Raw genomic sequence first — 14,416 nt, 5'->3', positions numbered from 1 at the left:
TTCAAAACATATCCAAGTGCGGTCTAGTTTTGTTCGTCTCATCGCGCAGAGCCCAAATATACAAATGAAATTTGAAACGGACACCCCGCTCAAAAGTTACAACGATTTGAAATGGACACCCCGTTCAAAAGTTATAGCGATTTAAAGTAAATATTACCCTTTTTCCTAGATGACGTTAGGCAAATATTACCCATGCATGCAGCCTGCTTACTTCCAGTCACATTAGCACACCAGGGACACGCAGTTCCGTATTGCGCGACTGGTCGCGGGTTAATGCGGTCCTTTATTAATATAATCGGCAACTGCTTGGTAGGTTTCAGGAAAAAAAAGTGAATTGAACCAATAGGAAATGGCTATACGTATCTATGTTAAATATCATATTTGAGTGTTGATTAGGTTCCTGGCAATGTGCTGCATTGCATCTGATCGAGCCACATAGTAATGGAATCAACCATGCCGCACCACGTGGTCATCGCGTGCTTTGGGATGGATAGATACATTGCAATCGAATATAATTTCCATGCATTGTGATATATGGACTAAGTGTCGCGTGTGTCACATGCCATGTGAGGATCATATTCTAGGCAACCTTGTCATCAGCATATAACTACACTGCAAGATTTTCCATCTTTCACTGCAGCTATTTTGGGAGTTGAAAATGTCATTGAAAAACAACCGGCATAGGACTATACACACAAACTAAAAGAGGAATCTATATATACATTGCAGGTTCAGCTCACTGTTGGACACTCAGTAATAATATGCGACCCCCCCCCCCCCCCCAAAAGAAAGGTTTGATATTTTGTAGCACGGTGTGCCCATGCTTTTCCAAGGATTAGTATTTGGAAAAGAAAAAAAACTAAAAACCAAAAATATTATTTTTTTAAGAATGGAAAACATAGGGCAGATATAGCGTTACAGACAACCCGCCATTATATCTTGGTGTTTTTCATCAGTGGGACAGCAATTGGGTTTCATCAAGCAGCAACATGGCACATTGTTGGGATGAACAATAGAGCAAATAATCAGAGGTACTGTACTTGTATGATCAGCTCGAAAAAAAAGAGGGTGTGTGTGTGTGTTTGGGGGGGGGGGGGGGGGTTGATAAAAGGTTTTTTGTGGTACAACTATATTTTCAACTATAACACAATACATAGTTCACATTGTGATCCTAAATGCAAATCTTCATATGCTATATTTTCAACTATAACACAATACATAGTTCACACTGTGATCCTAAATGCAAATTTTTATACGTTTTATTCACAAGTAGCAGCTGAGTAGCAATAATTCGTGTAGTATAGCACGCATTAGTATAATTGGAACATATAACACGATGAGATGATCATCAACGTCCTTATCGACAAATATTAGCGAAACGTACATGGAGTTTTAATGTGGCCAGTCTCAAGAAATAGTATTTCCATGTATATATACACGTACGTACGTCCATGTATCAGTGCTTGACAGTTTGGAAGTTGGATCGTAGCATACTCTAAAACGACAGCTATTTAGGGACCGCGCGCGCAGAGATAAAGATGTTAGCTGCTAAAGCAATACTGGTGGTTCAGCTGCTACGTACATGTACACTAAGCTGCTAGGTGATGCGCATCTGAAGTGGTACGCACTGAAACGCTACACGTTACGGGCATCAAGATCTGAGTGACTGAATGTACGTCGGATGATTGTTCTTGACGCCACCACAAAGGAGGCCACCTGGCTGAAAGGGATCGGAACGGCCGGAGAGGCGCCCTGGAACAATTTCAGAATGCTCATATCCGGCAATCATCTCCATTATACACACACACAGGGCAAGCGAATGCAAAGTCCACCCCAGAAATGTCGAGGGATATTTCTTCGTGGCGCAATAGTAACGAGCAGGCCTAGAAAAAGCTCCAGCTTTTGCGAGAATGGAAAAAGGGCGACAGTGCAAAAAGCTCGTAAAATGATGAAGCAGCAAGAGGGGGGAAAAAGGGTTGGTGTTTGTACTTGTGAGGACTGAAAGTTCAATCAACCAGCTCAGGCCTCTCAGCTGCGGTGGTACTGCTACTGCCGTGTCCAGAGAATTCAGATTAAAATGGCAGGGATTTCTCTGATGGAATTAACCCCTGCCTGCAGGGGCCACGCAAGGACAGAGCAAAGAGTAAATAAGAGTACGCCTGCCTGCCTGCATTCCCGCTAGCTGCATGCGCAGGGTGTGGCGGAGTTTAAATTCGCGCAAAATCGGGTAGCTAGGCTGCAAATCCCTGCGCCTGCATGCTGCCCCAGAACTGGGGATCAATGCTAGCTGCTGCCGCTGCTCCGAGAACAGGAGAAAGGCGAGAGAGGTAGCAACTGCTGCTCTCTCATTTCATTTCCTTTCATTCAGAGCCAGCCAGCAGCCCAGCACAGGGACGACGACGACCCGGACCACCCATGCATGCCCGGGGTCGCTAGCTAGCTGTGCGCAAGTAGCAGTGAGCAATGGATCGGAGACAAGGTGACGCAGCGCATGCATGCATGATGAACGGGGGAGCGGCTAGGCGCGCAGGCAGGCAGCTACCGCCGCGTCGAGCCGAGCTGCCCCTGCTCCGGGCTGCTGTTGCGGCTTCAATGTGGGAGCGCGATCGCTGCGTGCGCCAATTAAGCGCGCACAGCCACGGGTGGCATGGCACAGGGCGCAGCGCAGGGGCCTGGCCTGGCGCGGTTGCTTATCCTAGCCATGCATGCCGATCTACAGGCGCAGAGCGAGAGGGAGAGGGAGAGGGGGTCGGGTCGGGTCGGGCTCGCTATGGCTACTAGCTCTCACACCCGGGGGCGGCCTGTCATTCTGAACGTGAACTCAATGCTGTGCGCTTCACAGTGCAGCCATCACTTCTGGCCCGGCGCGCCCTGGTGCGCGGCGTAGTAGTGCCCTCGTTGACATGCATCGTTCCAATGTCGACATGGTACTGGAAAATTCAGCATTCATCCCAAGGCTCAGTACCGGTTGCATTTTAATCCAGTATTAATACATTAATACCGGGTCTAACGGTTAGTCCCCGAGGAGCCTTTGTGACCCCCTTTAGTACCGGGTGGAGGCTTCACCCGGTACTAAAGGTCACCCATTAGTACCGGTCGAAGCCTCCATCTGGTACTAATATGCCTGAGGGCCTTTAGTACTGGGTAAAGGCTTCACCCGTTACTAATCCTCTACCGACCCCTCCTTCCCTCCCCCTCACTCCCCCACGCAAGCCTTATCCTCTACCGACCCCCTCCCTCCCTCCGCAACGGCCCCCCTCCTCCCTCCCTCTAGGAGGTGCCGACCCGGCCCCTTCCTCCCCCTCCCTCCCTCCGCCGCCCGCTGACCCTCTCCCTCTCTCCCTCCCCAGCCTCTCCTCTCCCTCCCCCTCCGCTCGCCCCCCCACCCTCGTGCCTGAGGTAAGGAGCGGCGGCGGCTAGCGGGCTCGACGCGACATGATGGAGCGGAGGCGGCGGCAACGAGATCCGGGGGTGGCGGCGGCTAGTAGGCTCGGCGTGATAGGATGGAGCGGCGGGACCCAGGCTCGGTGGCGGCCGGTGGGATGCGAGGCCAGACACCGTTAATTTTTTTAATACCCCTTTAGTAGTGGTTATTTGACCTGATACTAAAAGTTCCTTTAGTACCGAAGTAGCAATACCGGTTGCACAACTGATATTAAGGGAGTAGAAATCGGTACGGAAGGCACTTCCCCAGCAACTTAGAGGAGCTCTGCCGTGTAGGTCCAAGCAAGACCGGCCGGGAAAAGGTGAAAAGTAAAACGGCAGGGCAGAACCCCGTCCGTTCTTTCAGGAATACGGCTGCCGTTGGGTGGTGATTAACTGGTGGCCGGCTGTCTAGCAGGTGAAGCGCAGGAGCTAGCAGACCGATCGATCGGCACTGATCGAGCCCAATGCAAATCAACCCTACTCTACAGTCTACAGTCAGTGCATAGGTGCGCGCGGTTCGGCCACGAACCACTCGGGCGGCGCCCGAGTAAATCTGCGTCGACCACTGAGCTGTCACGGCCGGGGGAGGCGGCCGTGGGTGCGCGGCACTGGAACGGACCCATTTGTTCCGACAGACCGGACGCGCCAATATGCCATTCCCCCGCCCAAAGGATAGCGGAATTTTTCAGACAGCCGAGCGCGCACGCATAGATGCCGATGCCACCCGGGACGCGATCGATCGATCGGGACTCAGGCGTCAGGGCATCAGGCCGCCGCGCGCGCGAGCCGGTCGATGCCGGCCGGCCGGCCGGCGCACGCGGATTTTCCAAGTCCCTTTCCTCCCTCCTCCCGGCCCGGGGATTGGATCGGATCCCCCAACGGCAGACACGTACGTGCAGCCTCTGCCTGGCGCGGGCGGGCGGGCGGGCGTCCCCCCCACGCCCGTGCGCCCCCCCAGCGCGCGCGCGCGCGGCGCGTATATATATGGGCAGGCCGCAACCCCCAAGGCGACCCAACACACAAACCAACCAACAGAGCTCCTGAATCCTGATCGCTCTCCACTGACCGCCGCACCTCCTCCTCTGGAGGAGACCAAAAGGCCGAGCACACCAGCACCAACCCGTCCCAGCAGCAGCAGCCAGCCAGCCACAAAGAGAGAAGAGAGAGATTACTACTGCTAAAAGGCTCGAGAGCAAGCTAGTCAAAACGTACTTGTAGCTCGCACCGGCCACCAATCACCAGAGGACAGCGCCCCCCCTCCCTGCATATATCTTCTTCAACAGTGGGAAGGAGAGGCGCCGCCGCACACGCGCGGCAGGACGCGCGCGCGAGCACGCACTTCAATCAAGCCCCCGGATTATCATCGAGCGAGCATCATGTGCAACGCCGCCGGGACCGACTCCTCCTTGCCGCCGGCGCCGGCGCCGCCGCTCGGCTCCTTCAAGGCCTCCGCGCACCAGCTCCTCCACCCCGTCGACGGCGACGACGCCGGCGGCCATGTACTGCAGCTCTCCAAGGTATACGCCGTGATGGGCCGCGCGCATTATTCTTCTCTGTTAAGCTGCCGCGGCCGGCCGGCCGGCCGGTGACTGGCACGCGCACGCACGTAGGCGGTAGCACGCCCAGCACAGCACAGGCACGGCTACGTACAGTGCGCGAGTGGCGGTCAGCACCTAGCTGCCGCTTGTTGTCTATGTCTAGTTTACTAGCTAGTAGCTGGTACTGGCATGTCGCGGTAAATAGTTACGGGAAGGAAAAGGAAAGCGCGAGCTGTTGGAAAATGGCAGCTCGATCGCCTCGGCTGGAGGCGTACTATGTGTGCTAGCTACCTTACCTGTGCAGCTGGATGGCACCCTGCAGGTGGCCGGCGAGGCGCGGGCGATCGGCCGGTTGTCGGTGCCGATGGCGGTGACGGGGCTCGTCATGTACTCGCGGGCGCTCATCTCCATGCTCTTCCTGGGGCGGCTGGGCGAGCTCGCGCTCGCCGGCGGGTCCCTGGCGCTCGGCTTCGCCAACATCACCGGCTACTCCGTGCTCTCGGGCCTCGCGCTCGGCATGGAGCCCATCTGCGGCCAGGCCTTCGGCGCGCGCCGCGGCAAGCTGCTGGCACTCGCGCTGCACCGCACCGTGCTGCTGCTCCTCGCCGTCGCGCTGCCCATCTCCCTCCTGTGGGTCACATCCACGGGGTACATCCTCAGGCTGCTGGGCCAGGACGAGGGCGTCGCGGGCGCGGCGCAGACGTTCGCCGCGTACGCGTCGGCGGACCTCGCGGTGTTGGCCGTGCTGCACCCGCTGCGCGTCTACCTCCGGTCGCAGAACCTGACGCTGCCCATCACGGCGTGCTCCCTCTTCTCCGTGGTGCTGCACGGGCCCATCAACTACCTCCTGGTGGACCGCCTCGGCATGGGCGTCGCCGGGGTGGCGCTCGCCGTCGCGCTCACCGACCTCAACCTCCTCCTCGCGCTCCTCTGCTTCCTCGCCATCTCGGGCGCGCACAGGGACTCGTGGGTGGGCCCCACCTCCGACTGCCTCCGGGGCTGGCCGGCGCTGCTCCGCCTGGCGGTCCCCACCGCCACGGCGGTGTGCCTCGAGTGGTGGTGGTACGAGCTCATGATCGTGCTGTCGGGGCTCCTGGCCAACCCGCGCGGCACCGTGGCGTCCATGGGCATCCTCATCCAGGCCACGTCGCTCGTCTACGTGTTCCCCTCCTCGCTGGGCCAGGGGGCGTCCACGCGCGTCAGCCATCAGCTCGGCGCCGGCCGCCCCGCGGGCGCGCGACGCGCCGCCGGCGCAGCGCTCTCCATCGGCGTCGCCGTGGGACTGGCGGCGGCCGCCTTCATGGTCTCCGTCCGCAACCACTGGGCCCGCATATTCACGTCGGACGCGGACATCCTCCGCCTGACGGCCGTGGCGCTCCCCATCGCGGGGCTCTGCGAGCTCGGCAACTGCCCGCAGACGGCCGGCTGCGGCGTCCTCCGCGGCAGCGCCCGCCCGGCCAGCGGCGCGCGCATCAACCTGGCCTCCTTCTACCTGGTGGGCATGCCGGTGGGCGTGGCGCTGGCGTTCGGCGCCCGGCTCGGCTTCGCCGGGCTGTGGCTCGGCCTTCTGGCGGCGCAGGCTGCCTGCGCCGTCTGGATGGCGCGCGCGGTGGCGGGCACCGACTGGGACGTGGAGGTGGCACGCGCCAAGGAGCTGACCAAAGCCAGCACTAGCAACAACCACAGCGAGTGCAACGCCACCACCACCCCGGCTAGTGATATAACCACTGTGATCGCCACTATCGCCACAGGCGCCACTACCAACAACAGCAATGCCGCCGGCTGCAAGAACAACAGCAACGGCTACGTGCCGATCAGCGAGAGCTGCTGCGGCAACGACAACGAGCTGGAGAAGCTGGAGGCAGGCCTGATGACCAGCGACGACGACGCGCCTAGCGCCAGCGTCAGCGGCAACGACGACGCGTCAGGCGACACCGATACCGCTGTGGTTAGCGAGAATCACGGCAGCAGCAGCAGCGATGGCGCTGCTGGTACGACGGCGACGGAGGGAAAGGAGCAGAGGAGGGGCGGCCCGGAGCGGGCCCCGCTCATCAGTGTGGGGGACGGGGAGCACGGTGGCGACAGCCGGGGAGGTGGCCAGGTCTAAGCGAGCGCGCGTGATTGGCCGATTAATCCATTAATCTTTTGCTATTGACTTTGATCCGTCTCCATTTCATTTCATCTGTTCCTCCTTTTTCTCTTTGAATGAACTGGGGCGAGGTTTTGTGAGAAATTATGCTACTACTACTAGAGATAGAAAAGAATTATATGTTTTGCCATCCACATATATAATTTCTTTTCTATCTACCCTCACCCCGGTACATATAATGTACATGCATGCATGTAATCCTCTCCTCCATGTAATGATCAAGGGAGGTGTGTCTTATAAAATTGAGATGCTGATGGCAAGCAATCTGACGAGCGAGTGCACACGTGAACACACGCATGTGTGTGCGGGTGCGGCGTCGTAGATGTATGGCACTGTTCCCCTGCCTGCCTCCACGCCCAGTTCACGATTCCCCTAGCCCCAGCACTGGCAGGCAGCTGCTTGCCGAGCCCTGCCTCTGCCTCTGCCTCTGCCTGTAGCGCTGTTCCCCCAGTGGTTACATACGTGAGGGGGCCAATGGGGTGGGTGGGGGTGCCCCAGTGCCGGCACTGTTTCCATATTCAACTCATTTGTCCTCCCCCTGTTGTACATGTGCTTTTACCATAAAGTCGCACGGCAAATGAATGGCCTTGATATCTACAGGCACTTGAGGGGAAGAGAAAGAAAGAAAGAAAAAAGGTACCCTTGGTGTCTTGCAATTTTTTTGTGTGTAAAAGGCCACGCACGCTTTTCCGTTCGCGTTGCAAAAAGGGGAGCGAATGGGGCGATGGTGCGCGGCTGCATTCCCCCCGGGGATTTTTGTATATGGAAGATAATCCTTTTCGGCAAAAGGGTGGTGCTGCTCCAACATTTGCCGGTGTTCACCCCGCACAGGTGTCAAGCTGCACGCGAGTCAAAGTGTAAAAGGAATCGGATTAGCTAGCGTGAAGTGGTAATTTATAGTCGCGGTGATAGTGAAAAAGGGGACTTTAGTTTATATATAGGAGAACAAAGAATCTATGGTAAACCATATGCGTGTCGCGTGTGACAAGTCATATTTGTAAAAGTTGATGGGCCTGTTCGGAATATAGGAATTTCCCACGAAAGAATCCATGAGAATTCTTAGGTTCCAAGTGATTTCCAATTCAGACATATACATCGTCTAAGTGTGATGAAAGAGAGAAATATAGTGTCCCTCTCTTAAAGGGTGTAAAGCAGTAAAGGATCCGTCCTCATATTAGCTAGCATGAACTGGTATTTTATAGGTGCGGTGGTAGTGAAAAAGGGACTATTTATTATATATTTATGCAGGAGAACAAAGAATCTATTGGTAAACAATGTGCATGTCACGCATGGCAAGTCATATATTTGTAAAAGTCAACGAGCTTGTTTGGAACATAAGAATTTCGTGCAAAGAATTCATGGGAATTCATGGGCTCCAAGTGATTTCCAATTCGGACATATATATCGTGTGAGTGGGATGAAAGAGAGAAATATAGTGTCCCTCTCTCAAAATGGTGTAAAGCCACCCTTCCTCATCACCAACCTTCCACATTCCTTTCCAAATTGTACCATTGCCCTTTTTCTTAAGCAGCAAAGGCAGCTAGTAGCCACCACACCATGCATCTCGCACAAAGCCTTTTCCACCCCCGAAAAGAAAATAGAAACAATCACTGCTACTCGAGTGCGCCAGGGATTTTCATACTCTCATACGTACTACCGGGCCGGCCAGGGGATCGAAGACGACCGCCGGGGGAAGGGGGGTGGGGGGGGCGGCGGGGCGGTTTGCAGACGGCAGGAACGATCACCACAGCAGGGCTGCGATCTGCAGATGAATATCTCCGATCCGTGCCGACGAGGCGCTGAGGCGACGACGGCCGGCGATCGAGACGCATAGTTCGTGGGATCGAGTCAGAGCTCACAAGCGCTCGCATGCAACCGCGATCGACCGGCCGTGCATGGCGTGCCGCCGAAGCCGACGACCTCGTCGGTCCGTGATGTCACGGCACATGTCGTCCTGTCTGCTGGCAGGTGAGTCGGTCGGCCTGCTCGCTCCTGAAGGCCATTAAACTTTGCCCAATTATAACCATATATATGGATCGGAAGCGATGGCATTAGTGCTGGCTCGATCATGAGCCTGCTTGCCCACGCATTTGCTGTCCAAACAAGCTAAGGCAGCTAGCTTTTCTCTGCCGGCTGGGAAACGAGGAAACAAAACTTAGGACGGGATCAGAAAGCACCTCCACTTGCTATCGTTTATTTGGCTCTATATCTTAGCCGGCTGGCACTATCAAATCGGGCGCACTAGCGATCGAGAGCACTGTCGCGACGGCAAGAGCTCGCTTTGCTCGCGATTCCCCCCGCATGGTCCAAGGATCGCGCACTCGCGGGCGCCTTACCGCGGGGGCCGGGGACGACGAGTCCTAACAAATGCAGCATCCGCATAGGTGAAAGCAGGGCCGGAAAGTAGAGCGCAGGCGTCGGCTCCCACTACCCCTCGATCGCCTTTCTTCCTTTCGAATAGTGTAAGTTGACTACATGTATACTACTAGTTGTTCTTGAAATGCATATATATATATATATATATATATATGTGTGTGTGTGTGTGTGTGTGTGTGTGTGTGTGTGTGTGTGTGTGTGTGTGTGTGTGTGTGTGTGTGTGTGTGTAGCCGGGTGCGTTACGACTAGCGTTCGGTTCTGCAATTTAGAAATGGGCCGTCAACGTCAGGTGGTCTCGGACTTTAAGAAAAGTTGGGCAAAAACTACTAACATGTCAACGCATAAATATCGCTTGCATTCAACCACCACTGGCACAGTGATTTATGTAAAGGTTAGTGCAAAGCCGTCAGACACGCACAAAGGTACCGCCACGGGATCGGAATCGGTGAGACCGATTGGGTTGGGTGAGGCGGACGCGATACTCTGTAGGCTGTAGCCACTGGCCCCGGGGCCCTAGCGGCAGCTGCAGGCGCAAGGGAGACGAAAGGAGAAGCGATCGACGGAGATATGTGCGCGCGCTTCCCTGCCATTATTTGCCAGCCTCTGGCCTCTGCTGTGTGTCTACTTCCAAGATGACAGCGCCTCTGCCGCCTGCGGGCGAGATTAGCAAGCATTAGTACATCATATCCTGGTTGGCCACCATCATCGACACCATCATCACCAGCCCTCCCCCACACCCACTCTATGCCGCCCGTTCCTCCATCCCCAGGCACACACACTCCCATAGTCCCATGGCCCCCCTCCTCCCCCTGCCTCCTCCATTTCCAACTCGACCACCCTTCCTTTCGGCACATCATGCTAGCTTAGCTTGTCATGACATGTAGCTAGCGCCATCACCTGCGCCTATCGCGCACATTCTACTTTTTCGCCATCTACGGAGTATATATTTTTCCTTTCATATACCATCGTGTATTGTTTCAGCAACGAGCATATATACGAGGGTACGGTGCACGCATACTGTAGATGATCGTAGTACGATCGAGCTGGCGGTTACGTGTGATCGCGCAGGTGAAATCTCTGACCCGAAGCAACGGAGGTTGCGTCCGGCCGATCGAGCAACGGGGACGGATAAGATGCGCACACGCACTCACTAGTGTACTGCCTTGGACCACCGTGATCTGCCGCAGATGGCTCGATCGACCTCCCCCACTGATCCCAAGCTATCGTACGTGCATGCCATATCGGCGCCTCCGATCCCCGGCCGGCCGGCTGCCATCGATCTTTTCCCCGCCGGCCCGCCGAACCGAAGAAAGCGAGAGACGACGCGCACGTGCACGATGCCAACATTTCATCGCAGGCACGCCAAGACGTGCCGGGACTGCAAGTTTTCGCGTTCTCACAATCTATCGGCATATGTTATCCGCTCCCCCGGCCGGCCGTGGTACGCCGTTGTCGACTTGTCGTCCGTCCATCACTAGAGAAGGGTAGCTAGGTAGGTAGCTACGCCGTCGATCGATCAATCGACAGATCGCGATCAGTGCGCGCAGTGTCGTCGCCAATTTAATTTACGTGTTAGTTAACCTCGTGCTGAGGCAAACGCATGCTTGTTGGTTCCTCCATCTTCAACTTGGTCGGTTTATACATCAGCTGCATGCTGATCGATGCGATGTCGAAAATGATAGAACCAAGAGGGCGTTCCATGCGACAGTCGATCACAAAGGGCCTGCGTGCGCAATATATGACCACGACAAACATTACCCCACCTCCTTTCAAACCTAATCGGCTAAAACTTCAAAACATAATTTCTGTTCTCATGTGCTTCAAAATGTCCAAATTCAAGTATATCCGAAGGTTCGGATTATGACCTAAACTAATTTTTTGACTGAAGTCAGCAGGGGAAGCTCCAACATATTTTTTTTATAATTTTTTTATTCCAGATCTATTTAATTAGCTCCCACGGGGAGTCGAACCTAGATCTGTTGGATGCTATTTAGGTACTCTAACCACTACGCTAGAGACCAACGCCACCTAAACTATATTTTTTGGTTCAGTTACCCCTTAAAATATATCATTTAGTAAAATTTACCCCTAATACAATTTGTATTTTTTCCTTTCCCATACACAAGTTGAATTTTAATTTAAAACTTTGCAGTGTGGTACTATGCATCACAATGTATATATATAAAAAATATTATGTAATTTCATCATTATTTTTCTTAGAATTTTAAATCCCAAAGATTAATTTATTATTAAGTGGAATACCATATTAAAATAACAATAAAAATTTATGATGTATTTTTCTAATATGTGTTATGATATATATCTACTATCATCTCAAAAAAATTTAACTTAGACTTCACCAGTTCATGGAGAAATAAAAAAGACAAATTGTATTAGGGGTAACTTGAACCAAATGACATAGTTTAGGAGCAAACCGAACCAAGAAATAGTTTAGGATATTTCCGAACTTTACCTATATACTTGAGGGGGGAGTAATATGGATTTTTTTATGAAAAATTAAGCTCAGGTAACCACAGGTAAACTTATGCAAATTCTTCTATTGATAACAGCGAACGTGATTTATGTCTTCCCTTTTGCCTCTAAAACAGAGCTTGATTTATGTGTTGTAAACTGATTTTTTTTTGACATGGTGTCTATATACATTATGAATTTATGATCAATATAACGATGAGAATTTTTTGCTTTTTGCTTTTAAAAAGATGAAGCTTTCACCAACGAGAAAACAAGGATAGCTGCTGCTGCGGAAAAGCATATGATGTCCAACTGGTGGTCTAGATTAATCCGAGATCAATTAGTATACTATTTCCTCCGTTCCAAATTTGAAATTGTAGATCATTCTGATTTTTATAGGTTCATAGATATTATTATATATGCATCTAGACATACACTAGATGCATAATAATATTTATGCACGGAAAAAATTCAAAACGACTTACAATTCGGAACGGAGGGAGTAATAAGTAAAGCTAAAGGTGATCACGCAAACTATATAAGTTAAATAACGACCGTTCATTGTCACGCATGAGAGCTAAAGTACATACGAACATTATGAAAACGAGGGAATATTAATTACTGTGCACAGTCGGGTTTTGAACTTTTGATCCATCTCTCGTCACGGCCGGACTCCACTTGGTTGTTACAGATGCTTCAAAATCCTGGACGTTTCCATCTCCTCGATTACGGGTTAGCCAAAACGAGAGCTTGGAGAAACACATACGGAACATGAAAGAAGGCAATTTGAACCTTAAACTTTAGCATCAGATGCAAAGCAGCACGTCGATCTGGAAGAGCCGTCAAAACCTCAATATATGCTCATCTTGGCCAGGTACCCCTTTTATTCGTTTTCCATTTCCTTTTCATGGCCAGCAGCAGAGAATTCGGCCACGAAAATAAAATAGGGAATTTTATCTTGACTCCCACCACGCAAATTTGCAAAAGAGCTTTCTGTCTGAGAAAAGGAGGCAAAGGAAAGGAATATAATAATCTTTCTCGTCAGACCAACTTTCTTCCACCAGTTGACACAACGCGCACCATCCAAAACCAATTGGGACAAATATAATAACATATTATTTTTTCTCCTCAGATATATACTTCCTCCCGCCAACTTGTTTATGTGTTAACTAATGTATGCCGTGGAATTATATGCTAGTGCAAGAGAGATTATTCTTCCCATCACAATATATATATATATATATATATATATATATATATATATATAAAGAAACATAAAGCATCCACAGCCTGAAGTGATGAGCTATTAACTGATTTATCACCTTCCGTTGGTGTTTAAACCTGACAACCTACCGAGGGGATACCCGAGGTAGTGTTTTGGTTAGTGGGGCTCATCGAGATCAGAAACTCGAAGGTAAACGTAGACACACGATTTAGACAGGTTCGGGCTACTAGATTGCATAATACCCTACATTCTATGTGTTGGTTGGATTGAATTGCTTTGGAGGGGATCCCTGCCTTACCTTATATTGTCGGGGGCAGGGTTACAGGTCGGTTGGTTACAAGAATACTAGTCGGATTCGACTAGAGGAGTTCTACTCTTATTACTACAAGTACTTTTCTAATCCTCAACTAGTTCCTATCTTTCCATGTAGACTACGCTGTCCTGCGCTATAGTCTCCATGTCAGATGCATCTAGGTGTTCAGCCCCATATCTAGGACTATTCAAACTTTCTAGTGGGCCCATAGATGTATGTACGACAAGCCCCTGAGTACATTTTAGTCAAATGCAGCAATTTCAAGTACTTTTCTAGACTTCACCGACTAATTTTGGTACTATTCAAGTACTTCATCACGTTGAATCTTCAAAGGTACCCAAAAACTGACGTGCGGCTAGAATGTACTCAAGCCTTATTGAAATTAGTCTCATATCCTTCAATCTTGAATTTTATGTGGAAGTGCGACAAAAGTCACACTCCATATGGAGTAGTCCCAGACCCTTAGGTTGAATCGAAGAATCAGACTCATGATCAATCTGTAATTCGCATCACTTTCCCCTTAAAGCCCGGAGTAATTTTTTTTGTCGATGGACACATGGCACACAGCCCTCGAGCCTTTTAGCCGGGTATAAGGGTCAACTTTTGGTCAATGTGACCATCTTCTAGAAGGAAAATCTTATCTCTTCTTGAAATAAAGGTAACTGCCAATTAGGTGTCCCGAAATCTAGGGATCCTTTAAACCAAAATCCCTTTATTTGCGCTATTGTTACCGTGCCACTGTGATAAATAACGGAGAAAGTTATCCCTTCCATTTTACCTTTGCTAGTTGCCTTTCCAATTTCCACATTGTAGCCCTAGCGCCGCCACCATTGTTCAATCTTCGAACACTTGCGCCACCGTCTCTCCACCAAGCAGCCCCCGAGCATATTCGACTGAAAACGCTTGTAATATCAAAG

General features: G+C 51.8%; 1 protein-coding gene across 2 annotated transcripts; it reads left to right on the top strand.

Annotated features, from left to right (window-relative positions):
* Positions 1 to 4,445: 4,445 nt before the first annotated feature.
* Positions 4,446 to 7,355, top strand: LOC101773788 (protein DETOXIFICATION 48). Of its 2 annotated transcripts, none has more exons than XM_004985056.2 (2): positions 4,446 to 4,943; positions 5,287 to 7,355. In XM_004985056.2, the coding sequence occupies exons 1-2, from the start codon at positions 4,803 to 4,805 to the stop codon at positions 7,069 to 7,071; spliced, it is 1,926 nt and encodes a 641-aa protein (XP_004985113.1). In that variant the 5' UTR covers positions 4,446 to 4,802; the 3' UTR covers positions 7,072 to 7,355. The 2 variants fall into 2 exon arrangements, with proteins under 2 accessions (XP_004985113.1, XP_012704246.1); XM_012848792.2 differs by having other exon boundaries at positions 5,269 to 7,355.
* Positions 7,356 to 14,416: the final 7,061 nt, after the last annotated feature.

The sequence above is a fragment of the Setaria italica genome, chromosome IX (assembly GCF_000263155.2).
Source record: "Setaria italica strain Yugu1 chromosome IX, Setaria_italica_v2.0, whole genome shotgun sequence".
NCBI classification, from domain to species: domain Eukaryota; kingdom Viridiplantae; phylum Streptophyta; class Magnoliopsida; order Poales; family Poaceae; genus Setaria; species Setaria italica.
This window is presented reverse-complemented; position numbering and strand designations above follow the sequence as displayed.